General features: G+C 42.5%; 5 protein-coding genes across 8 annotated transcripts; 1 reads left to right on the forward strand and 4 right to left on the reverse strand.

Moving 5' to 3' along the window:
• Window positions 1-147: 147 nt before the first annotated feature.
• On the reverse strand, window positions 148-3,674 carry prkag3a (protein kinase, AMP-activated, gamma 3a non-catalytic subunit). 4 transcript variants are annotated; one of them, XM_049753961.1, is made up of 13 exons: window positions 3,219-3,674; window positions 3,121-3,157; window positions 2,950-3,050; window positions 2,796-2,877; window positions 2,670-2,728; window positions 2,427-2,472; window positions 2,257-2,311; window positions 2,057-2,183; window positions 1,826-1,991; window positions 1,705-1,742; window positions 1,085-1,231; window positions 867-1,025; window positions 148-766 (listed from the first exon to the last, which is right to left on the reverse strand). In XM_049753961.1, exons 1-12 carry the CDS (start codon window positions 3,507-3,509, stop codon window positions 909-911), a joined length of 1,266 nt encoding a protein of 421 aa, XP_049609918.1. In that variant the 5' UTR covers window positions 3,510-3,674; the 3' UTR covers window positions 148-766; window positions 867-908. The 4 variants fall into 4 exon arrangements, 3 of the variants coding, with proteins under 3 accessions (XP_049609918.1, XP_049609919.1, XP_049609917.1); XM_049753962.1 differs by having other exon boundaries at window positions 148-1,025; window positions 2,427-2,466; XM_049753960.1 differs by having other exon boundaries at window positions 148-1,025.
• Window positions 3,675-3,816: 142 nt separating this feature from the next.
• Window positions 3,817-7,152, reverse strand: cnppd1 (cyclin Pas1/PHO80 domain containing 1). Its single transcript, XM_049753963.2, has 8 exons — window positions 6,967-7,152; window positions 6,492-6,597; window positions 6,303-6,384; window positions 6,093-6,213; window positions 5,693-5,821; window positions 5,555-5,616; window positions 5,374-5,491; window positions 3,817-5,279 (listed from the first exon to the last, which is right to left on the reverse strand). The coding sequence occupies exons 1-8, from the start codon at window positions 7,027-7,029 to the stop codon at window positions 4,698-4,700; spliced, it is 1,263 nt and encodes a 420-aa protein (XP_049609920.1). The 5' UTR covers window positions 7,030-7,152; the 3' UTR covers window positions 3,817-4,697.
• A 144-nt stretch (window positions 7,153-7,296) lies between these two features.
• Window positions 7,297-12,529, reverse strand: abcb6a (ATP binding cassette subfamily B member 6 (LAN blood group) a). The gene is made up of 19 exons (XM_049753953.2): window positions 12,245-12,529; window positions 11,636-12,150; window positions 11,005-11,145; window positions 10,748-10,937; window positions 10,577-10,669; window positions 10,307-10,499; window positions 10,110-10,231; window positions 9,836-10,011; window positions 9,602-9,727; window positions 9,437-9,513; window positions 9,250-9,313; window positions 9,089-9,174; window positions 8,949-9,006; window positions 8,772-8,876; window positions 8,533-8,707; window positions 8,343-8,455; window positions 8,174-8,268; window positions 8,042-8,110; window positions 7,297-7,962 (listed from the first exon to the last, which is right to left on the reverse strand). Exons 2-19 carry the CDS (start codon window positions 12,143-12,145, stop codon window positions 7,800-7,802), a joined length of 2,556 nt encoding a protein of 851 aa, XP_049609910.1. The 5' UTR covers window positions 12,146-12,150; window positions 12,245-12,529; the 3' UTR covers window positions 7,297-7,799.
• Window positions 12,530-13,651: 1,122 nt separating this feature from the next.
• Window positions 13,652-15,158, forward strand: LOC125989283 (rhamnose-binding lectin-like). Its single transcript, XM_049755471.2, has 8 exons — window positions 13,652-13,730; window positions 13,803-13,838; window positions 13,902-13,952; window positions 14,024-14,162; window positions 14,232-14,347; window positions 14,503-14,553; window positions 14,639-14,762; window positions 14,840-15,158. The coding sequence occupies exons 1-8, from the start codon at window positions 13,700-13,702 to the stop codon at window positions 14,967-14,969; spliced, it is 678 nt and encodes a 225-aa protein (XP_049611428.1). The 5' UTR covers window positions 13,652-13,699; the 3' UTR covers window positions 14,970-15,158.
• Window positions 15,159-16,516: 1,358 nt separating this feature from the next.
• LOC125989277 (gap junction gamma-1 protein) lies at window positions 16,517-22,104 on the reverse strand. The gene is made up of 5 exons (XM_049755464.1): window positions 21,761-22,104; window positions 19,821-20,090; window positions 19,532-19,751; window positions 17,987-18,643; window positions 16,517-17,514 (listed from the first exon to the last, which is right to left on the reverse strand). The coding sequence occupies exons 2-5, from the start codon at window positions 20,058-20,060 to the stop codon at window positions 17,501-17,503; spliced, it is 1,131 nt and encodes a 376-aa protein (XP_049611421.1). The 5' UTR covers window positions 20,061-20,090; window positions 21,761-22,104; the 3' UTR covers window positions 16,517-17,500.
• Window positions 22,105-22,652: the final 548 nt, after the last annotated feature.

The following is a 22,652-nucleotide window of genomic DNA, read 5'->3' on the forward strand; positions in this document are numbered from 1 at the left end:
TCAAAATAAAATGAAATTTAACCCCCTTTTGTATGTTCGTTTTTTAACAGCAATATAACCCGCTCTAATTTTCAAACGTAAAAAAATCACATCAATACAATGCAGTTTTGAAAAAAAAAAAGAAAATGAAAAACGTAGGCCAACAAATAATGAAATTGATTATTTTATAGATTTTCCAAACAGGTCCATTTTAATCAGAACAATAAAAGGAGAGCGAATCAGCCCTCAGCAATAACAAAGTCGAGACAATCAAAGAACTTCATTAAATCGTGTAAGAAAAAACATTACAGCCATCTCAAATAAAAAAAACTTCCGGTAAAATCCTGGCAGACAGGACTCGTCATGCGCACGCGTAATTTAGAGTAAAAAGTCACGTGATTCCTTGTTTACTATCTGGATAAAACCAAGTCTACCACCCTATGGACAAATATATTTCGGCATGAATTAACTGATTTGATATTGGTGACATACACTCCCGAACTAGATGTAACAAAATGTTATTTATGTATTTCCTCTTTTTTTTTCATTTTTCAATGAACATATAAAAGATCTGCTATCCTTTTTGCATTCAAATAAAAGGACAGCACAAAACTGTTGAACAAGAAGCCAACATAGTGCAAGAACTCATTCTGTACATTTTTACATAAAAAAAAAAAAACATGAGCAACACATACTGATCAAATTGATTAGATGTCGTCAAAAGAAGACACGTTGTTTTGAAACAACTGCACAGCAGCTGCATTCATCATCTCATTCACACTGATTTCTGAAAGACATCAAATGTTCAGAAGAAAATCCAGACACTTTGTGTATGCCTGAGGCTTCAACTCGATAGTCACTAGTTTACGATGGGAGGATGGGCCTACCTGCCTGGGAAGAAGGTGGCATCCTCCACAAACAATATGCTGCTAGGATAAAAGGGTCTCGATACCCGCTGGTGTTAAGACCATAGCCTGAAGGAGGTCGGATAGTGAGATGATGCCCCTCACCACATCAGCTCTGTCCACGAGCACCAGGCGGTGGACCTGCCACGTGCAGAAAAAGATGGTTTTCTAGTCGTCATGCAGTGGAAGGACACACCCACCTCAGCTGTGACAATACGGTCTATGATGGTCTCCAAGGTTTCATCTGGATAGCACTTGATAACACCCTCCACGAAACACGTGCGCCTATTGACAGCTTCCAGCATGGTCACGTCCAGATTGTTGTACGTCTTCTGGGCTGCCAGGTTCTTCCGCCCGACGGTGCGGCAACATGGAGTGCACGCACAATCAGAGTGTAACAGAAAGTAGCAGAGGACTTTTGCTTTTTCAGGGATGAAACGTCTTGGATGTACCGTATTTTCCGCACTATAAGGCGCACCTAAAAACCTCCAATTTTCTCAAAAGCCGACAGTGCGCCTTATAATCCGGTGCGCCTTATCTATGGACCAATATGGATTCGTGGATGAGGACTAATTTATTAAAGTAAGCTTTACGTGTTTATTTTTTGTGTGTTGTGTGATATTAACATTTGAGCAACGTTATTGTTATTGTTTTCACTATTTCGAGTGTTACTATATTGTGATTGCATTAACGTTTGAGCAAGGTTGAGTTATTTATTCTATGCGCTTTATAATCCGGACAAAGTTTTAAAATGGGCCGTTCATTGAAGGTGCGCCTTATAATCCGGTGCGCCTTATAGTGCGGAAAATACGGTACTTACAATAACATCAAATCGGGAGTAGAGTGCCACCACTTTGCCTGGTTAAAAAAAAATAAAAATAAATACTCCCTGGCATATTTCATCATATCATTTGAAATATACAGTAGACCAAAAAACATACCGTTTTCATCTACCACCGGAAGAGCCGACACCCTCCTGTCCACAAATATGTCGAGAGCGTCGTAAAGTGTTGCTGTTTGCTGAACGGTGGCAATATTCCGGAACGTTCCGATTCCAATCTCCTGAACCTGCTTCTGAACGAACGCAGGCTTTGGAACCTTATCTCCCTGGAAACATAGCTCAATTAAATCACGAGGTAAATATTAAAGATGAAATATTCACTGATGCTCACAAATATATGGAGGAATTTTAGTATCCTCTTGTGCGTAAGAATGTGCAGAACATTGCCGGATATTGGCTCGATGACAGGCAGCCTGTGGATCTTGTGTTTGAGTAAGGAATAGATGGCATCGAAGAGACTTGGAGAAGAGAAAAGCGTTATCGGGCATGGTGCAAAGTGAGATGAATCTCAACATTAAGCAATCTTCTCACCTGGCATCTGGCGAAACACTAATCATAAATGGATAGGAGCACTTTAAATAGACATCTAAACAAGAGGAAGCAAAAGCAATCTTAACAAATGGACACATAAAATCATGAATAGAAACTTTTATGGGTCTCCGGTGCGATATGTTGTTTCCGCTTGTGTTGCAATGACTCACCTCTCCAGGTCTCAATCTTGTGATTTTCCAGCTCATACATCTGCACCTTGGAAAGTGGTTATTTAATCGTGTAAATGATGTCATTATTACCATATAAAAAAAAGGAATTTCCAAAAATGAGGCTAATTCCTGGAAATAAAAGCTATTTATCTGATTATATTCTCCATTTTTAACAAATTAAAATGTTTTCAGTCAAAAATGAAGGAACTATTCAGTACTAATTAAAATGATTTCAAATCTCACCAAAGGGGATTTGTAGTAGCAATGAATGATGTTGATGAAATCTGTAATAGTCAGCATACCTGTGAGCGAAGAAAACAAGTTAATTCAATGTATATAGATTTTTAAAAATTGTTTTAACCACCTTACCCACAAATCTTTTCAACTTGCTGTCCCATAAAGGAGCCGCCCTCAAGTTGTTTGCCACCAGTGCAAAAAAGGCCTTTTGCACCTTGAAGACAAATAAATGCAGTATACTGACATTTTCTGGTGCTTGCAATTAAATAAATGAACAAGTACTCACTTGTAGCTTGGTATCAAAAATGATCAATTTACAACTAATTGGAATGGCATCGTAGCAGCAGTGACTCTTCATGAAATCCAAGTAGACTGTGGAATTAGCCTCTGGTAGACACATCTTGCTTATTCTTCTCGCTTGCGTTCGAACAAATCTGTCCCCGAGTCAAATACTTACCATGCTTTGGTATCAGCCCCTTTGTTTGGACCGAACCCTAAAACACAGATATTGTAAAAATGGAAAGAAAGTTCCAACGCACAAAACATGTTGTCTACCTGCGACGAAGCCTCCATAATTCCGTCGCGTCCATTGAGAAAGAAGTTCTTCAAAGCCAACAAATGCACGACGCTCCGAAGTCCTCGCTCGTTCGCTCTTTCGCAGGAAGAGGTTGGAACTATTTTAGGACTTGTGCTTTGGCTAGATGTCAAGCACAAGGGGGGAGGGAAGGGAGGCCTCCACTCCAGGAAAATCATTCCCCCGTACGATACTGTGGCATATACATTCCAAATATAAATTACATTTCTTTGAGCGGTACAACAGCGGTTTATCAAATTGTCAGGAAACATATCTGGATGTTATCGTAAAAAAGAACCTCGCTCGGGTCAACTTTCGCGAGTAACTACAATAATTAAAAATTGCGTGGTCACGTATCCAATTTGCCCAAATTTCTGATGTTGGAATAGAACAACTGAAAAGATTGATCCCGCAGATAGAAGTCTAAATCTGTTTGGGTGTAGGTGATAAAATAGTTTAATTATATTATATATATTATAATTATCCGTGCTGAGGATATGCAGTAGAGTGGATGGATGGCTAGCTTGTCTGAAAAATAAAAGCTTGAGGACAGAATTATTATTCAAAAATTGATGCTGATGAAAGTTAAAACTTCACCCAAAAAGTCATTCTTTATTAATCTAGCTGACTTGCTTTACAATATTTGCATTTTACATGCATATAGAAAATTAAGGACATTGTGCTTCCAAGTATGTCAAAATAAAATATCCAATTTTAAATTCCTGGGGGACCACTTTGGCTTTGTCAGAAACACAAAAAAGTCTAACTTCAACTGTCCAAAAAGAGACATTTTGCAGTACCCGGTACATCTGGAGTGATGCGCGTTATTACAAAAAAAATGGTAGTGAATGTGGAACTTCAATAGCACATCAGCAAAGGGGAAATAGCAGCTTGTGTGTTAGCATGCTAAATTTGGTAGCCTTATGTACGAAAACACAACCCCCAGAAAATAAGAAACTACTAAATAGTAATGTATCATATTACCCTGTTGTAGAAAGGTGGTCATAGCCTCAGAAGGAGCTTTTTTTTTTTTTTTTTTTACAATTCAAGAGTCGCAGCGTACGAACATGACCTGTTTGTTAAAGCATCAACATAATCGGAAAGCGCTTATGTTTCTTACGTCTCGCCAAGCACCATCGTTTAATCTCAACATACTTCAAACTTTCCCAGCTATCACTCCGAACATACGGATCAAGACCATCCACCTCCAAACAAATAACTGGTTGTAGCAAAAAAATATATAATAATAATAAAATAGCCTGCAAAACTACAGAAATCCTCAAAATTCTCTCAAAATAAGTCGATTTCTGTGGTCAAATAAAGTGACTATACTGAGCATCTCATGTTTGAGATGTACTTGTGTACTATTTCGCTTGTGTGTCGGTGATTAAAAGCAGTGCTGTTTTATTTTTTCTTTCCTTCCAGAGTACATGACGATCAGAAGCGGAGTCTGCGACGTGCTAGCCGGCCATGAGGAGCGCTTGCGTCTTGTCTACAGGTAACATAAACTTTGGATGACAAGCGGCCGACTGCCCGAGCGGAAACGCTTTGAGGTGAGAGATTTGATTTGCTTCAGCTCCTCCGGTCAAGACGGAGGCCAACCACGACGCCTGACTGGTGAATACCGTTGAGGTGTTGCTCAGCGTGCAATCAGATAGAGAGAAGGTGCTACGATAGCCCGGACAAAAGATGGAAGTGTGCCGGGTTTCGGGAGACTCCAATTGTGTTTGAAGCTGTATGGAGCCCACGGAGGAAAGCAATGAGCCCCAGAGACACAATATTGATGGCTGCGGGGTGGCGTGAAGTGAAGCCGCTCCGAGCGAACGGGTGTGACTGTTCAGACTCTCGTTAGACAGAGTGCAACAAGGGAGTCGCTGGGATTGAGCAGGGGAGTCGGGGCTGGATAGCGCCGGGGCGACTTGGCTTGGTAACGTTGACGGCGTCCGGCCACTTGGACACAGACTCAGCTGGTGGAGCACAGTGCTTGTCGCAATGAGACCCGCCACGCTCGTCAGATACAAAAATCCGAGCATGCAGGAAACCTAGGTGGGGAAGAAAAAGAAAACAAAAATAATTCCAATTGTTATGTCAAACAGTAAAAGCACTTCAATGCTCCCGATGAGCCTCCCTGCTCACCTTGATAAAGTGCTGGTAGATAGCTGCAAGTGTTTGGCTCCACGCCGATTGCTCCAGCAGCACGCAGAGGTCAGTGTAGGAAAACCAGCCTCGCATCATCCCCTGATGCACAGCAATTCTGAGAACACAAAAATCACGTGAAAAAATAAATAAATCACAGAAAACTTCTCATTTGCCATACCTGCTTTCTAGTTGGCTCAGTGCATCCAAGAATTCTTTGGACCCAGTGAAGAGACTCCAATCCTGCAAGAATGAACAAATATTGGGACAAAGAACAAGCGGGCACAGGCTACATGCGGGCGACCACTCACAAACTTACAATAGCCTTCAGGAAATTCATTTCCAGTTTATTCACTGTCTCAACATCCAGCTTTCCAGCTGCTCCCCACTCATCATTGAAGACCTCCTCTTCTTCTCCTTCGTCGTACAAGTACTTGCTGGCAACCATCTAAGAGGAGCAGATACGGGCAATCAAGACATAAAGTTGATATCACGATAGCGGCCTATCCAATACGCGTATCACAAAGACATGCAATCATTTATCTATTCTAAATGATCAATCGATTTCAGTTTTGGACATAAAAAATCTGCTGAATTCCAGTCCAGTCAGCATGTTGAGCAAGCACTAGCTCTCCGTTTTTGGTGCACTCTGAACTTCCAAACGATTCGGGACAAATTCATGAATATGATCAAATGACCCTTGACCCCCAGACACATACCATGGAGATCAGAAAGAGGTCAGAGGAGGAAATCTTTTGTAAGTATTCAGGGTTTCTATTTCGAAGCCTTTCAATGTAGACCAGCGCCAGCATCATTGCACATGGTGAAATACAAGCTTCCCTGGATCAAAAACAAAAAAAAATCCTGTGAATATGAACTTTTCTCATTTTTTAAATTCTGTGAAAATGCACCACAATTGTGTTGCACACCTGGACACATGAACGGCATAGTTCTTGTGGAGTTTCCTTATTGGGCTTGGTGCAGATTTCTGGAAGAGTTCAACGGCGATGTCTGAAGAAGATGACAGTGAAGATTTAAAGCGTACATTTTAAGTTCGTCCTCAAATTTCACCCCACAGGCCAACATTGCTGTGGTTCATGTGAAGGAAAGACCATCACCTGTCACAGGGGAAGAGAGTACTTCAAGTGACGTCACATCTCGATCCAATCCATAATACAGTCGCTTTCTCACTCGTTCAGACAACCTTTGGTGTCCTGGAAGAAACTGCAAACACAAAATGCACTTAACAGGCTTCACCTTTGACCCTTGGAGCAGAACGCTATCATTAAAAGTTTCTAATCGTTGCATTACAATATTTTTGGAAGCCGCTATTACCTTGTGCGCATTTGTACTACGTGAAGACTCGAGTCCGCCAAAATACAAACTAAACGTGGTCAGGTTCCAGATAAAACTTGATACAATGTGTTTATTTAATCAGTAATTTTGCGAGTAAGGTAACCTTGTTTTCTTTTTACCCATTTAAAAAACAGAACGAAGTGACAAACCATTAAAAACATTCACGGACTCTGAAGTAGCAAGCTAACGTTAGCGCCTCGAGTTAGCTTAGCTTTGATAGTTTAAAGGCAAACCTACCGTGAACTCGCGAAAGTCCGAAAATTGGATCGCTGTATCGTTAAATAAAAAGTCGAAGTCCATAGCTCCGTTTAGTGAACGATCAGCATTTACCCAGGCTGAAGTTAGTAGGATAAGTTACTAACTAGCTTGGCCTGGTGACTCGCCTCGCTCCGCCAGAAATAGGAAACACGCCCTTGCTTTGCGCTGTGACGTCATATACATTCTTGCAGCTGTTCTCTCAATGACTGTCCAGCAGGGGGCGCGCTGTCTCCAATGACCGGAATACAATACCTGAAATGTGTTTTTACGGCAACTCCAAGCCATGCACATGATCACAAAGCCTCAAACTCAGTGGCATAATGTATGGATTTATTATTACCTACATATAAATATGAAAAACGTTCACATCATTATTATTTCCCTTACACCTATCACATGGATAGTAACAGTGAACCCCTGCATCCATACGGTCTGGAATCCCTTCCCAATACTTAAACCAAAAAATGGGGCAGGGGATCAAAAGTGCAATTATAATGGGCATGAATTTTATGTGGATTTCTGCGATCCGCAAGCAGCTCTGGTCCCTATGCTGTGCGAATAGCGAGATGGCGAGGGTCTACTGTATTTAGTAAGCTCTAGAATTAAAATGTAGTGAGTCGTAATCTTGATACAATTCTGAGAACTGAACCCTGACATAGATGGACAAACTAGTGCTTGTTACATGGCACCAGTTAAAAAAAACAACAACCCATTACATTCAGAAACGCAAACACAATTTTAAATTTAAAAAAATAAATAAGCATGATACATTCTACCAAATTCAAATATAATGTAAACTCCAACCAAGCTATTCAATGTCCATGATGGTGGCCTGAGTCGGTGGAAGGCGGCTGCAGTTTCTCAGACGTGCGGTCTTTAGCTTCGGTGTCTGATGAAGAATCAGAATCCTGAGCCTGCTGTTGATTCGCCCACATGTCTGCATACAGGCCTTGCTTTTGCAGTAGCTCCTCGTGTCTTAAATACAAAAATAGGCACTTATTATTACTACGTCAACAAATCTGAACTTTCCCATCACTGGAAAAACAGGGCGTACCGTCCTCGCTCAGCAATCCGACCCTCGTTGACGACAAGAATCTGGTCGGCTCCGATGATTGTGGACAACCTACGAAGACATCTTATTAGCGACAATAAAAGTCAACGGGATACCTGTGAAGGTAACGTTTACCTGTGCGCTACGACAACTGTCGTATGATTAGCGCAGACTTTGGCGAGTGAAGCCTGAATGTTGCGTTCCGTTTGGGTATCGAGTGCTGACGTGGCCTGCGGAGACAACCACGTGAGGTCAAATACTGCAGATTGAGGAGTTGGATGAGCTGAGTGATCACAATGATCACCTCATCCAGCAGGATAATCTGTGGTGACTTGAGGATGGTCCTCGCTATGGCCACCCTCTGCTTCTCTCCTCCACTCAGCTTCAGGCCTCGTTCCCCTACTTGAGTGTCATAACCTACCAGAGACAAACATGACAGTGTCCGTTTGTCGACCCAAAAAGGACGATCAGAACGGACGATTCCTCTCAATCACCTTCTGGGAACTCCATGATTCTGTCATGGATATCGCCGGCGATGGCGGCCTCTTTAACCTCCTGGTCGCTTGCGGAGACGCGACCGTAGCGGATGTTCTCCAGTATGGTGTCGTTGAAGAGCACCGTGTCCTGCGGGACCACTCCGATGTGCGCTCGCAGCGATGTCTGCGTCACCTGGACGCGAAGAAAATGAGCTTTCCCTCTCGACAGAAACGCACACCCTTAAACAAACTCTTACTTTGGATATGTCCTGATCGTCAATGTAAATACAACCCCCTCGAATATCGTAGAAGCGGAAGAGGAGTCGAATGATGGTGCTCTTCCCGGACCCTGACGGCCCTACCTATGGAAGGTTCTACAAAAATATCCATTCTTTTTTTTCATAGAGATGACTTTTCCGCAGGTTTTGACATACCAGGGCCAGAGTCTGTCCAGGTAATACTGTAAAGGAGACATCCTTGAGAACCTCCTTGCTGCAAAACAGGAACGAATACTGAGTGCAACTGCTTGTCATCCATGCTAGATGTTTCCACGACCAAGCAAAAGGGAACCCACCCGTCGGTGTAACTGAAGTGAACATTTTGAAACTCAACTTTTCCCAGCTTGTAGTGAAAACTGGCGGCATTCAAAGCATCTTTCACCTGCGCAGAATAAAGAATTGTTTTAGGAACGTGGACGTGATATGACATCGGAGAACCTGTTCGACTCAAACGTACCTCCTCCTCCTCCTCAAACAGCTCGATCATGCTTTCCATGTCAATGAATGAATTTTGGATCATTCTGAAACAATCATAGAAACAAATAAATAAACCCGTCCATCCATTTTCTATACTGCTTGTCCCTGAACCGGTCACCGGCCAATCCCAGGGCACCAATCAATAAATATGCTGCCTTGTTCTTTACCTGTAGTAGGTACCAAACCAGTTGAGAGGGGTATACAGTTGGATGATGTACGTTCCAAACAGGACAAAATCACCAACCTGGGATAGATAACACGTAAAACAATTCAAGCATGTATTGTTGAGACATCAAGTCAGAAAACTTTAAATCCCACGTGAATGCCAGCACCTTGAATTTTCCTTCGGTCACAAAATAGGCACAGAGCAGAGAGCCGGCCAGGAGACCTGCTCCGATGATCAGGTTCTGGGTTTGGTTGAGGAACGCCAAGGAGGCCTGTGCCTTCCATTCTGACGACTGCAGTGGTAGATACACTAATTGTTAGACACTCAAACACTTCATTATTCACTGAAATAGTTCTTTAAAAGAAACCTGGATTTGTTTCATTAATATACGGTTACACACCTGGTATTTCAAGATGGCGTCCTCAAAGCGTCTGACTTCATAGTTCTCTGCGTTGTAGTATTTCACCGTCTCAAAGTTCAGCAAGGAGTCGACGGCCTTCGTCTTAGCAGCGTTGTCCTGCAGATTCATGGCCCGTCTATATTTTGTCCTCCACTCGGTGATAATGATGGTCAAAGCTGGTGGGCAAAGAGACAGAATATATATATATATATATTTTTTTTTCTACTAGGAGTGACAGCTGAGGATCTTTGAAGCACCAAGCGATCTTACTCACTGAGGTAGAGGGTCATGCACACAAAGACAATAAGGCCAAACCACGCGTTGAAATAGGTGATAAAGTAAATGATGGCGATGACGATGTCAACGATCGTTGGGACGATGCTGAACACAATGTAGCTGTGGAGGGAAAAATAAAATCTTTTAATTCTCCCGCTCTGGCATAAAAAAAAAAAATTGACCAAATTGATTCACCTGAGCAAGTTGTTGACGGATGAGGTGCCACGATCGATGCTTCTCAGCACGTCGCCGGTTTTGCGACCCAGGTGCCAGCGCAGCGAGAGGGCGTGCAGGTGACCAAACAGGCGCACTTGCACCATCCGGTTGGTGAACTGCTGCACTCGGATCCACAGGAAAGCCCGCAAGTTGCTGACAAAACCTGTAGCTCCTGCGAGACAGTTTACACACGGTCACTTGCCAAGCTTCCACTTTGGATCCATTCATAAAATAATCCGATTGTCCTACCTGCTCCCCCGCCCTGCAAGAACTTGAGCAGGACATAAATACACACAGTGGTGGTCAGAGTGTTCCAGCTGCTGCCATCAGTCAGTTCATTGACTGAATAAAGAAGAAGACAAAAATCCATGATTAAAAACATGAAGCATCAGGTGAGATGAACCGGTTGCTTATACTCACCTATATTTTTGTAGTAAATGGGAACAAAGACATTAATTGCCCTCTCTGTTCCCAGCAGCCCCAGACAGAAAAGGACAAGCAGCTGGAGCCAGATATTGCCCCGAGGCCACAAGGAAGGTAGCAGCAACCTGGCCTTCTTGGCGAAGCCCTGCCAGGTCGACTGGTTCTCATTTGGTGCACCCAAAAGACTCTGAGATAGACGGTAGTCAAAGTTACCAAATGGTAGCGAGAAAGTTTTCGGTTTCGTTCATTATTACCTGTCTGCTTTGCTCGACATCTCGCTCGTCTTCATTTATAAGCACTATGTATGGTTTCTTTGGCAACCCTGGGGCCTTAAGACCAAGAAAGAAGAGCAGTCCCGTGCCCACATAGCGCATCAGCCATAAGCCAAACTGCACCTAAAAGATTTCAAGAACAGTCAACATGTGCCAGATAAGTTGATGCATGTCACTTTAAGTTGCGTGGGAGGGGCAAGACGCGGCGGCCTCTTGCTGACAGTTTTTCGGAGCTGACACAGTGACTCAGCAAAAAGAAAGGTGCATCTCGCCGTCTTAAGTACATTCCGAGACAATCTAGTATTACTGGAAACAAGACTTGACAACGTGCAGTTTGAAGGAATGACACACCTTTAGTAAATAATTAGCTTCTAAACCACTCAATTGTACAGCAAGTCCACAGTATTAAATATTAACTCGACGTTAATTCATGTATCATAGTTTGACCCACAACAATCGGAAATAAACGGACAACTGGGGAGACTACAAGAAAAAAATATATATATTATAATAATTATAATATTATAGCTCTCTATGCTGCAGAGCAATTTTACACTCCTGCAAAAATAGTGTTTTTCTGGTGTACCTGCTATTGTGCCCAATATTTCAGTACCTGTTGCCGATTGTCTTCCAGACCCCACCACCAGTGAGGACTGAACCAGGAGACGAACGCCAGGTTCTCCCCTGCGAACGCCGTCGCCCAGAACAGTAGGAGAGCCGTGCTGTGGCCCCGTGTTCGATCCATGACCAGAGCCCTACGTCTCTCCACAATAAGCAAGGAAAGCCCCCAAACCCAGGCTAGGATGGAGAAGCAGCCATAGAGCACCACATAGCCTGGGAGCTGGTCTCCTAGGGTGGCTCGCCACACCATCCCACCCAGAAACTGAACCAAGACAATGCTGGAAATGGCCAGTTGGAGTGTGTAGAGACGAGAGCGGGGAATGAACTTTGGCTCCATTGCTGTGCCATACTTCTGGTAGAAGATGAAGTGGATGGTGCCGAGGAAGAAAGAAATGGTGAGGAGGACAGCAGGGACCACAGTGAAGTAAAAGCAGGGAGCGATTCCTTCATCCACCCACGTATGGGAAATGGGAAATCCGGATTCACAATAGGTGTGCAGCATGACTCCTGCCAGGGAAAAAAAATCAAACGAGTCAACTTCAGCACGTACTTTTCTAACTTTACAAAAGTCACATAAATGTTAATCGTACAACCAACTTACCTTGTTTCAGCTTAACTTTGACGATGCACACGCTCGAACTGGTTATTATAAAGAAGCTAGCAGGTGTGCTAGCCTTGTTCGTTCCACAACAACACCTCGGGCTTGAAGAAAAGTGACCAACATTAGAGCGTGTTTCGTTTCGTGCGTCATCAGCTCCGTCCGTGCTTGTTTTTGGGGCTGCTCGGTGACGTCGCGCATGTTAGACAACCGACTAACCTTGCCAAAAGACGTCGGTTACACAAACGACAGTACGGATGTAGTTTAGCGTTTGGCGCCCCCCAGAGGACATGGAGATAACGTCTTCTAATGTGTTAGTTGGTGCATATTAGGCATTACCGCCACCAATGGGACTGGAGTGGAACGAGAACGTGAAGGTAAAAAAAAGTAGTACAGTAGTCACAATTTGTATTTATTTATTTATTTATTTATTTATTTATTTATTTATTTATTTATTTATTCATTGTATGTGCCTTCTTGTTTTTGCTTTTTGTATTGTTTACTTGAATGTTTTGTTTGTCCGTGGACCAATATAATATAAAAAAATAAAATTAAATAAAAAAAACAAAAACAAAAAAATACCCAAATATATATATATATATATATATATATATTTAATATGTAATATGTTTTGTCACCGTGGGATAGTAGGAAACGCAATTTTGATCTCTTTGTGTGTCTTGACATGCGGAGAAATTGACAATAAAGCAGACTTTGACTTTGATATCAGAAAGGTGTCAACCCCAAAGTGGAGGCAGACACGATGACTTCCAGTGGGGGAACGTGGGGGGCAAGACTGGCATGGTGACGTCAAAGCAGGCATGAAAAGACTTTTTTTAGGACACATGACATATGTGAGAAAAACCACGCAGGCACGGGGAGAACATGCAAACTGTGGAATTAAACCTGCACCCTCTGAACTGTGAGGCGAACATGCGTGCCAGAATAATGTATGTGCATATACTAAATATTTTTCAAAGCTACCAGGCCCTGTATGAAAATCTTAATTTTATGCTGTTTTTACTCTTGTTAACTTTGCAAATTGTATGTTTACATATGGGCCATTGGAATAAGTCAATTTTCACACACGAATCTCCTTAACACATCGCAATATAATGACCAAACCACCCACGGGCACATCTAATTAGCTCTCTGATAACATTAATCTTTAAAAAAAATACTATAACAGTACCGAGGCCAGCTTCAATCGTTGTTCAAATATTGTTCACTATTCAATACAAACCATTTTATTTTGCTTTTGTACAGTAATTTTCTCCTGGGATGTGATCATAAGGAACCCAAAGTCTATTTGCTCAAAACAAGCATTGAAACATCAATTTACCTCAACCAATATTTGTCCTTATGCAATATTTGTCTTCCATCTTGTATGCCTTTGATCATGCTTACATATAAACACGATTCGCCACTGTCTCGCCATCTCTCACTTCAACCGGCAAGATGTTCATCGCCAAGTTGACCGCCGTGTCTCGTGAGTATACTCAGGCAAGTCGGAGGGAATGTCCTTCCAATGTCAACACGTGTATTTTTTTCTATCTTGCAGTTCTGCTCGCAGCATGCTATCAAACATCTGATGCAGGTTTGTATGGAAAACCTCAGTAAGGATGTAAAGGTCAAGGGTTTAACTCAAATGTCCCTCCAGAGCCTTTCTTCGACGTGGCCTGCCCGGGAGTTAACTCGGTGCTGCAGTGTCGTACGTACGGCCGACGTTCAAGCACTTGCGGCATTTGTTTGAGTCTTCACGTGTGCGTTGCGATTTTTCAGCCACCGGACACAGAATCCGCATCACGGGTGTAGACTACGGTTTGCAGGAGAACGCTGACTGCTCCAATCGCCAGCAGCCTGCTCAAGTCTCCACGGAAGACGGCATTCACCCACAATACTTCACTTGGATGAAAACCATGTAAGGCATGTTACTGGGAATATATTAAAGCAAGATGGTTGGAATCATAAGGACTTCTTAATCCTACAGCTGTGATGGAGAGCCGCGGTGCCGCCTGCCAAAGCCTGACCCAGCTGTTTTCACAGAAAACTGGTCACCTGACAACTTCATCCAAATCACCTACGGTTGTGAGGAAGAATGCGAAGGTACGACTTTTTGGAGCTTCCACTGGTCACACAATCGATTCATTTTGACACTTCCAGACTTTTTTTTAAAATCTTGTGCTGGTTGAAATAAAGCTGACCGTGAAATTTTCTGTGCATAAAAACACTTCTATTAAAACTTGCAAATGCTTCCCTAGGCTCAATAAGAAAGTATGTGTGTGAAGGAGAAACTGAAACTATCTCATGTGGTGAGTAAACAACATTTTTTTTCCCTTTCATTTGAAAACACAAACATGTTTTTGAAACCGCTCACGCTTTCCACGTCATCATCAGATAGTGGAAAACTGAGCGTCCTGAATGCCAAGTACGGCCGGCTGGATGAGAACATCTGCACTGATGAGCCCTCAGTGATGACTTTCTGCAACAGTCCCAATACTCCGCTTAGAATTTACTCTCTGTACGTATCATCCAAAAGAAATTCTGTTCAATGTTGGTGTTTCTTTTATTTGAACTGTCATTTCAATGTCTTCGTAGGTGCAACGGAGATGGAGTTCGTACCGATTCGTGCACCGTGACACCAAACGACGACACTCTGGGAGTTCCCTCTCCATGCGATGACCTTCCAAAGTATCTCACTCTGGATTATTACTGTGCCGATATGTAATACGGCAAGATATCAACATTGAAATGTGGTTCGGCTGAAGCATTGAATCTACATCAAGACCTAAAGTTGAAATGATGTTCTTTCAAGCATCATGGAAATGCGAAGATGCATGCTTCAGTTGATTTTACAGCGAATCAATGTTAAGAATCAATGTCTATTCAACTGTTATTAAATTAGAACTTGCATTCACATTTTAGTTTGGTTTTAATTGAATCAATGTTAAAGGGACACAAAAGTGACCATTTTTTCCCATAATTAGCCTAATTTATGTATTCTTTGATTAAGAAAATGAAAAGAATTATTCTATTTTATCCAACAAATGCCTTTAATAACGCCCACTTTTAATGAGGCCACGCCCCTTCCCGCCATGTCTGGTTGATGACGTCACGGAAGGAATCGATCGATAGTTTATGTATTTTTTTAATTAGGAAAATGAAAAAAGTTCGCAAATTCTATTTCATCCAACAAATGATGACATCATGAAAGGAATCGATCACAATTTCCCCATTAAAATCATTGTACAGACGTCGCTTGAAATATCAAAATAACGGGAATCAACCAGCCTCTAAATCATGGGTAGCAATAATAATAAAAATGGCTTCATTTAAACTTACATTTCCTCTGAAGTCCACGTATGTGGTGCCACCTTCGCCGTCTATCCCAAAAGGAGGTGCTTTAAACGGCCACACTCGCTTACGCTACCTGTGTAAAAAGTTGACATCACTTTTAATTTGACGCCATGTTTTTCTTCTTGTTTATCTTTTGGGTGTTTACATGTGTCTCTTGGAATAAGTCAATGTTGACACACCAATCTCCATAATGCACATAATGACGATGTAAATCCAAAGCACCCACAGGCACATCTATTCATCTCTCTGATAAACACAATCTTTTAAAAAAAAAAAAAAAAAACACTATTCCACTATCCCCCTCAAGAAGAAAGCCTGTCACAAGTCAAGCTTGAAATGTCTGTGAGTCTCAAAACAAGCTATTTGCAACGTCAAGTCGATTTACCTACCTACTCTTCGATCGTAAGTGGCTTTATAAATCCAAATCTACCTGTGTGAGCTGCTTGGTGTCTCTAATTTGACATTTTTCTTTGATAGGTGATAAAAGCAGCCACCAGAGGTCAGTGTTGAGCAACCTCCGATCACTGGCTCTCTGCTAACTAGAAAGTAGATGTTGAATGAAAATAAATAAATCGAGCAGCTAATGAGTGATGTATGATGTTTTTGATAACAAATAATATTTTTCAAAGGTATCAGGACCTGTGTAAAAAATTTGAACACTTATATCGTTTTTTTTAATTCATGGTCCTGTAAGTTTTTAATTTAATTGTGGCACGGTCTTTTCTGATTATTCCGATTTGCCCAATTATTGCTTCAGCTTTTGTTTGATTTAATACAACAGTTTGGTTTTCTTAAGTGCTATTTAGCTGTTTGATGAGCCACGTGGGAAATCTTTTCTCCAATTCCATTTGTCAACACTAGATGACAGTAAAACATTTTTTTTTCCTTTTTGTAAGCCTCCAATAAAACCAGTACAACTCTGTTCAAATATATTTACTCTCTAGAAAAACAATATCAACAACTAGAAAATCAATTGCATCATTTGGAATATACCGTAAATCTTAAAGACAAAGCACTTGAAATGAGAAACAATGCAATGTAACATTTTCTGGGCGTCATCTTTTCAAGTCAGACCAAAAAAAAAAAAAATGCGATGGCAGTCTGAGATTGTGTTGACCCTCCACACTGCTGACACCAATGTGAGGTTGGGCCGGCCGGTAAACATCCGGAAGTATGAACATGGGCCATGCGTGTCAGCGATGGAAAAGTATGTCTCACCTAAGAGGAATGCATTTCAGCAGGATGGAGTTGGCATCACTGCTTACCACACAGCTCAATGAGCTTTAGCCCAAAAGGAAAAAAAAAGTCATCATTTGCCAAACCTTCCGCAGTGACAAAGGTGAATCATTTCATCAAGAATAAAACAAACAAAAAAACTCAATTACCTATCTTATCTGAGCCCTGTTCTTCTGAGTTTTACGGTCGACAAAGATCTGAATGAAATGTAGTGAGTCAGTTTTTGGCAATCCTTAGGAATGTTTTTGGCGCATAAAGAATTCAAGCATTTTCCAGTCCAGCATTTTGGGCCAACAAATGATATATATATAAGCTTTAGATAAACAACACCACTGAGCCCTGCTTTGGAATCATCTAGCATCAATGAACATTACACACCCACACAAAAAAAATATTTTGTGAGAAGGACAAAAAAAAAAAAAAAACTGGGGTAACAGAAATGGACAGGAGGAACTTTAAGGCCAATTAAGTCAGCTTGCAAGAGTGGCGTGGCTGCCCTGGACACTTGCTTCAAAATGAATCGATGATGTTCATAATACTGCATTCTTTTTTTTCTTTTCACACAAAGACACACATTAAACATACACATCCTCTCTCAGTGGTCCAACTGCTTTTCCAGATAAGGCTGGTAGGAATGACAAGACAGAAAACAGCCAGAAAGCAGGTTCAGGCATGTATTCCTACAAAGGGAGACAAAAAGAAAAACACTTAAATCTTCAGAAATTCACTTTAGATTCGTCAAACCGCAGGAAAATTCTGTTAAAAAAAAATGTTTATTTTAAAGTCCTTGTAAAGTAACAACCCTGCCAAATCTAAATGACTTAAAAGGGTGGTGGGGGGGTAATAATTCCACTTCATCACACACATTCCTAAATGTTTCAGGAGCAAAAATATGTTTAAAGCCTTTAGGGGGTTGTAATATATCCCAGCAGTTTCTTGTGGGGCTTTCAACAAAACCGTGGAAGTTGCTAGCATACAGCTAGCGCAAGAGCTAATTAGCGCCGATCTTCCTGTGTTGACATTGCATCATCTCCCTCATCTTAAGCGGCTTTTTCTCCAATATTCATTCAGATTGGGTGTATTGAAAACAAAAAAGTTTGATTTGGTGAATATAATAATATGATAAATAATGTCAACGTGATTCCCAAATACCTTTTTGGCTCACATCCGCCTGCTTCTCTTGAGCAAAATTGAGCCGGTTCTGCTCGGCCGGCGTTTGCGCCACGCCGTGGACTTCGGGGCTGCTGCTGCGTGAAGGACTTCCCTCCTCTGTGTGGTAGGCCAGGTCCAAGTGCTGCTGTGCCAGCTTCAAGTGCCTGCGCAACCGCTCCACGTCGCGGGCCGAGTTGCCAAAACCGTCCAGGCCAGTCGGCGAGATCCTGAGCTCTTCTTTGGCTCCTTTTTTCACAGCGGCGTGATACCCCGGCGGCGCCGAGGCTATGGCGTGAAGGGACGAGGGCCCTCGTGATCGCAGGGTGGCCCGCTTGCGGAAGCTGTCACGGATACCGCCGATGCCCAAGTGGAGGATTTCGAACATGGTGAGGATCAGGCAGAGGAAAGACACCACGTACATGATGAGCAGGAAGATGGTCTTTTCGGTGGGCCGAGACACGAAGCAGTCCACCGTGTGCGGGCACGGAGAGCGAGTGCACGTGTAGAAGGGCATAACCTCGAAGCCGTACAGAATGAACTGGCCGCAAAGGAAGCCCACTTCGAAGGCCGAGCGCCACAGGAGCTGGCAGATGTAAACTTTCATCAGACCGTCTCGCAGGATCCTTCGTCGTCCATCGTGCTTCTTCTCTTGTGAGCCTTGAGTGATGACAAAAAAAGCAACAATGGTTGGACCTCAAAGAGCCTGATTACTAAGACAACGTTAGCAAAGCTATGGGAAGTTTTTGCTTGGAGAACATCAAAGCCTGAGGCCACAACAGCTTTTTTTTTTTTTTTTTTTTAAAAAAAGCATTCTTGAGTACCATGTCTTCCAAATGCAGATTATACATAATTCACATTGATTTTTTAGTTTGCTTTCTTTGAGCTAGTCCTTTGACACAAACATCTACTTAAGTCAAGTACGTGCGCTTTTTGTGACCTCAGCGAACAAGCGCCAGTGGGAAAACTGCCCTGCATTTCATCCACAGCTCAGGAATGTTTTTTCAAACCTTGAAGAGCTAACAATGAACTTCAAACATTGAAGAATTCCAAGCAGCTCCTGAGAACCTTCAAAAGAGGCGAGCTGTAAAATTTTGCACATTGGTTTGTAGTAAAATGACGAGATGCCGCTAATAAACAATACGGAAACTATGACTCTTTCTTTCCTTTACAATCATATCTTGTATGCGCCCCCACTAATCAAAATCAACATTCTGCTTAAAACTGTGTTTGTGGTATATTAAAGGCAACAAAATTCATGTTAAGATCCATCTTAGGGGGCGGCCATTTTGCCAATTGCTGTGACATCACAGTTGCCGGGTCACAACCAATCACAGCTCACCAGTTGTTTGAAGCTGAGTTGTGATTGGCTGAAAAAATGTCATTTTCAGTTGACTAAGTAGCAAAATGGCCGCCCCCGAGACAGTGGATATTAGCTTTTTTGGGTTCACTTCCTCTTTAACAGTGAGAAAGAAAGTTTGATTCTTATGTTTGGTGTGGCTTTATTGAGCTGTGACCTCCCGTTAAAAGCTAGCGCCGACATCTTACTTTTGTCCGCCTTGTCTGGCTTCTCCGGTTCAATCTCCTCGGCGACCATGGGGTCTTCTTCCCCGTTGTCCTCGGCCTCCTCATAGTCGCGAACGGCACCCCGGTTCACGATGGGCATCCTCTTCTTTCGTCGCGGACGGTAGTCCGTGTCCTCCATGCGGGCGATCTTATGCATGGCGAATCCCAGGTACATAATGGTGGGAGTGGTGATCATAATTACCTGCAGCAGATATGATTTCACTTCAGTCACACATTTGATGCGAGCCAAATCACGTCATGTAAAACTTACCTGAAAGATCCAGAATCGCACGTGCGAGAGCGGCGCAAAGGCGTCGTAGCACACGTTCTCACAACCCGGCTGCTGCGTGTTGCAGACAAATTTGCTCTGCTCATCGTAGTAGATGGTCTCCCCGCCGACCGCCGTCAGGACGATGCGGAAGATGATGAGCACCGTCAGCCAGATCTTCCCCACGAAGGTGGAGTGGTTGGAAATCTCGTCTAGCAGACGAGTCAGGAAACTCCAACTCATTGTGCCGAGGTGAGCAAGGAGCTAAATGAGCTTTAGGGAAGCATAGAAAATGACAATGAGATAATTTCACAATGCTATAGACGAGGTTTTTTTTTTTAGTGGCATTTTATATGGGGTAAATTATACTAAGCATTAGGCTGGTGGAATTTTTTTGATGTTTGCATATATTGGGTTGGTTTTGTTTCGCGTCAGTCCGCTTTAAAGTGAACTTGAACTGGAAGTAATAAGTAGGCACATTGCGTTATTTGGAGAACTGAGAAAACCCGAACTGTGTTTTAAAAATTTGCTGATCAAACGGGGATTCACGCAAGTAGAGCGGGAGCCATTTTCCGAAAGAAGGATCAGGATGTGGCAAGACCAAGCGACGGCAGCAAAAAGCAAATAAGCTACTGCTGCAGGGTGACATCTGTTTTCACCCTACAATTACCAAACACCACCTTCAGACTCCAAGACAAGTTGGGGGAGCAGTTTTAGAGCTGCAGTGTGAAAGCGGAGAGTTGGGGATGGGGGGGGTGCAGAGAGGTGACTGTCCCTTTAAGTACCACTTCACTGTGACTGATGGGATTTGCAGCCGTGGCAGAAACTCGGGCAAATTAAAGGCCGCTCAATTCGGTCTTAGTTTGTCCACTAATGCTCTCGAAAATACTTTGATTTCACGTCCGACGTCTCAGTGCAACTCAAGACGTGGCAGCAAAATTTAAATACAGTATGTCACGATATACTTGTACCATATTTGTGCGATAAAAAAACGACGCCATGGGAAGATGTCCGAGACCAAGATAGATAGATAGATAGATAGATAGATAGATAGATAGATAGATAGATAGATAGATAGATAGATAGAAAAGGCTGCCTCTCACAAAAGAAAACCAATAAGTGCGACAAGTGAGAAATCAAAGAAACAAAGACAAGGGAAAAACAACAAGGGGGAAAAAAATAGCGCTACGGATATTATTAAACAATGTTTAAAAGTGAAGTTTAAAAAAACCTTGCAGAGCAGATTAAAAAAAAGTTTAAAAGGCAAAATACACTTTTAAAAAGATCAATATTGGGTCCTTTTTGAAGGTCTCTCAACTTTGAGGAGCTTTCAAGGACTCTGGGACAAGCTTTTTAATTTTGGGGAATTTTTATATATATTTTTTATACATCTAAAGATGAAAAGTACTCTGCACTTATGTAGTATAAACAACACTTGGGCTTACTCCTCGACGTGGACGCCAAAGGTCAAATGCCTCTTTACAGGTTTGACAAACGTGCCGCCAGCTGACCCAAAAAAAAAAAGGCCCGTTTTAACCTCCACTGCTGCAGAATTTGGGGTAGGAGGGGGGGTTGACTGGTCTGGAAAGTGTGTGCAAAGAATCCGGACAAAGCGGAGGCGTTTTAACATTCCTGGCTAACCCAAAGCAGAAAGCTGGATTTTAGGGGTTCCAGGAGAACTGACGCGGAGGCCACGCTTCGCACGACGCACGAACGCAAACACGCGGAGTCGACACAGACGCCATCAAACTTTGCACCTAGCTAAAATAAGACGTCAAAATGCGGTGGAATACATCGAACCAATGATTTGGTTTACTGCGCTCTAACTGGTTTTGGTGGTAATCTAAATATGGCTATGACGCGCGTCACCGAGGTAATGTCTGAGTGCGTGGGTTTTTACAAATAGTCTGGACATTATTTCATTCAGTGGGGTGCCCACTTACCGACTCCAGCAACCAAACGTCGGAACGAACCGTACTCGACAGACGATCTGACGTTTAAAAGCAAACTTTCAGCATGGCCAACTTAAGCTCCACAGTTGGCCGGCCACCGAAAAAGAAAAGCAGCCGAGCGCGCTCCAACAAAGTGATTCCAGAGACAAAAAAAAGGAAACCTTGCGCGCTTAATTGCGTCAGCAGGTTTTCCCAATTAGCGTGCGTGGCTGCCGTCAGTGTGTGTCCATTCAGCCCACCGTGACCCCCGCGCGCCGGGGTGCTCCAAAGTAAAGTGTTGGCTTCCGTGGGCTCCTAACTCTTCTTCCTCCTCCTCTTTGTCGTCTCCGACGTACCGCGTAAGTGGCCCCAGCATTAAGCAACCCCCCCGCCCCGCATGAAACCCGAGAACACTACCACCGACTATTTTTTTTTTTTTTGTCCCTGAACACAAAAGTTGTTTTTTAAAACGATGATGTTGTGCAAGTGTCCGACATATTGTTGCACATTGCCCACGTAGCCTTTCAGATTCAATTTGCACGCGCTAAAAAGTATAAAAGATGCTCATTTTTTTACCAGAATATAAAATGAGCATAAAATCGGATTTTTAAAATTTTAAATGAACAAAAGTAGATAACGTGGTGTTTAAAAAAATGAAAATAAAACATCTTTTAAAATCAATTTCCCCCCAGCAGATGAAAAGAAGGTAAAAAGTCAGCCATACATCTTCAAATGCCAAGAAATATTCACCAAAACCACAATCCAACAACTCATCCAGTTGTGGTGTGCTGTTTTTGTCACAAAATGTTTCCCTCGCCACAATTTTATATTGTGCCATTATTTGTAAAAGAACACATTCTTCGGGAGACTCAAGGGTCAAATAATTTGGATGAGAGGCACAAGG

The sequence above is a fragment of the Syngnathus scovelli genome, chromosome 2 (assembly GCF_024217435.2).
Source record: "Syngnathus scovelli strain Florida chromosome 2, RoL_Ssco_1.2, whole genome shotgun sequence".
NCBI lineage: Eukaryota > Metazoa > Chordata > Actinopteri > Syngnathiformes > Syngnathidae > Syngnathus > Syngnathus scovelli.

What these genes read in the sequence shown, in the direction of transcription:
- prkag3a (XM_049753961.1), bottom strand. Translation starts at nt 3,509, where the DNA reads ATGTTTCCTGACAATTTGATAAACCGCTGTTGTACCGCTCAAAGAAAT. An exon ending in AGTGTTTCGCCAGATGCCAG is followed by an intron (nt 2,184 to 2,256) that starts GTGAGAAGATTG and finishes CTCTTCTCCAAG; the next exon opens with TCTCTTCGATGCCATCTATT. An exon ending in TAAAATTCCTCCATATATTT is followed by an intron (nt 1,992 to 2,056) that starts GTGAGCATCAGT and finishes CTATGTTTCCAG; the next exon opens with GGAGATAAGGTTCCAAAGCC.
- cnppd1 (XM_049753963.2), bottom strand. Translation starts at nt 7,029, where the DNA reads ATGGACTTCGACTTTTTATTTAACGATACAGCGATCCAATTTTCGGAC. An exon ending in ACTCTCTTCCCCTGTGACAG is followed by an intron (nt 6,385 to 6,491) that starts GTGATGGTCTTT and finishes CATCTTCTTCAG; the next exon opens with ACATCGCCGTTGAACTCTTC. An exon ending in TCTACCAGCACTTTATCAAG is followed by an intron (nt 5,280 to 5,373) that starts GTGAGCAGGGAG and finishes TTCCCCACCTAG; the next exon opens with GTTTCCTGCATGCTCGGATT.
- abcb6a (XM_049753953.2), bottom strand. Translation starts at nt 12,145, where the DNA reads ATGCTGCACACCTATTGTGAATCCGGATTTCCCATTTCCCATACGTGG. An exon ending in CTTGCAGGGCGGGGGAGCAG is followed by an intron (nt 10,500 to 10,576) that starts GTAGGACAATCG and finishes ACTGTCTCGCAG; the next exon opens with GAGCTACAGGTTTTGTCAGC. An exon ending in ACGATCAGGACATATCCAAA is followed by an intron (nt 8,708 to 8,771) that starts GTAAGAGTTTGT and finishes CTTCGCGTCCAG; the next exon opens with GTGACGCAGACATCGCTGCG.
- LOC125989283 (XM_049755471.2), top strand. Translation starts at nt 13,700, where the DNA reads ATGTTCATCGCCAAGTTGACCGCCGTGTCTC. An exon ending in TTGTGAGGAAGAATGCGAAG is followed by an intron (nt 14,348 to 14,502) that starts GTACGACTTTTT and finishes ATGCTTCCCTAG; the next exon opens with GCTCAATAAGAAAGTATGTG. An exon ending in AACTGAAACTATCTCATGTG is followed by an intron (nt 14,554 to 14,638) that starts GTGAGTAAACAA and finishes CGTCATCATCAG; the next exon opens with ATAGTGGAAAACTGAGCGTC.
- LOC125989277 (XM_049755464.1), bottom strand. Translation starts at nt 20,060, where the DNA reads ATGAGTTGGAGTTTCCTGACTCGTCTGCTAGACGAGATTTCCAACCAC. An exon ending in TGCGATTCTGGATCTTTCAG is followed by an intron (nt 19,752 to 19,820) that starts GTAAGTTTTACA and finishes TATCTGCTGCAG; the next exon opens with GTAATTATGATCACCACTCC. An exon ending in GCCAGACAAGGCGGACAAAA is followed by an intron (nt 18,644 to 19,531) that starts GTAAGATGTCGG and finishes TCATCACTCAAG; the next exon opens with GCTCACAAGAGAAGAAGCAC.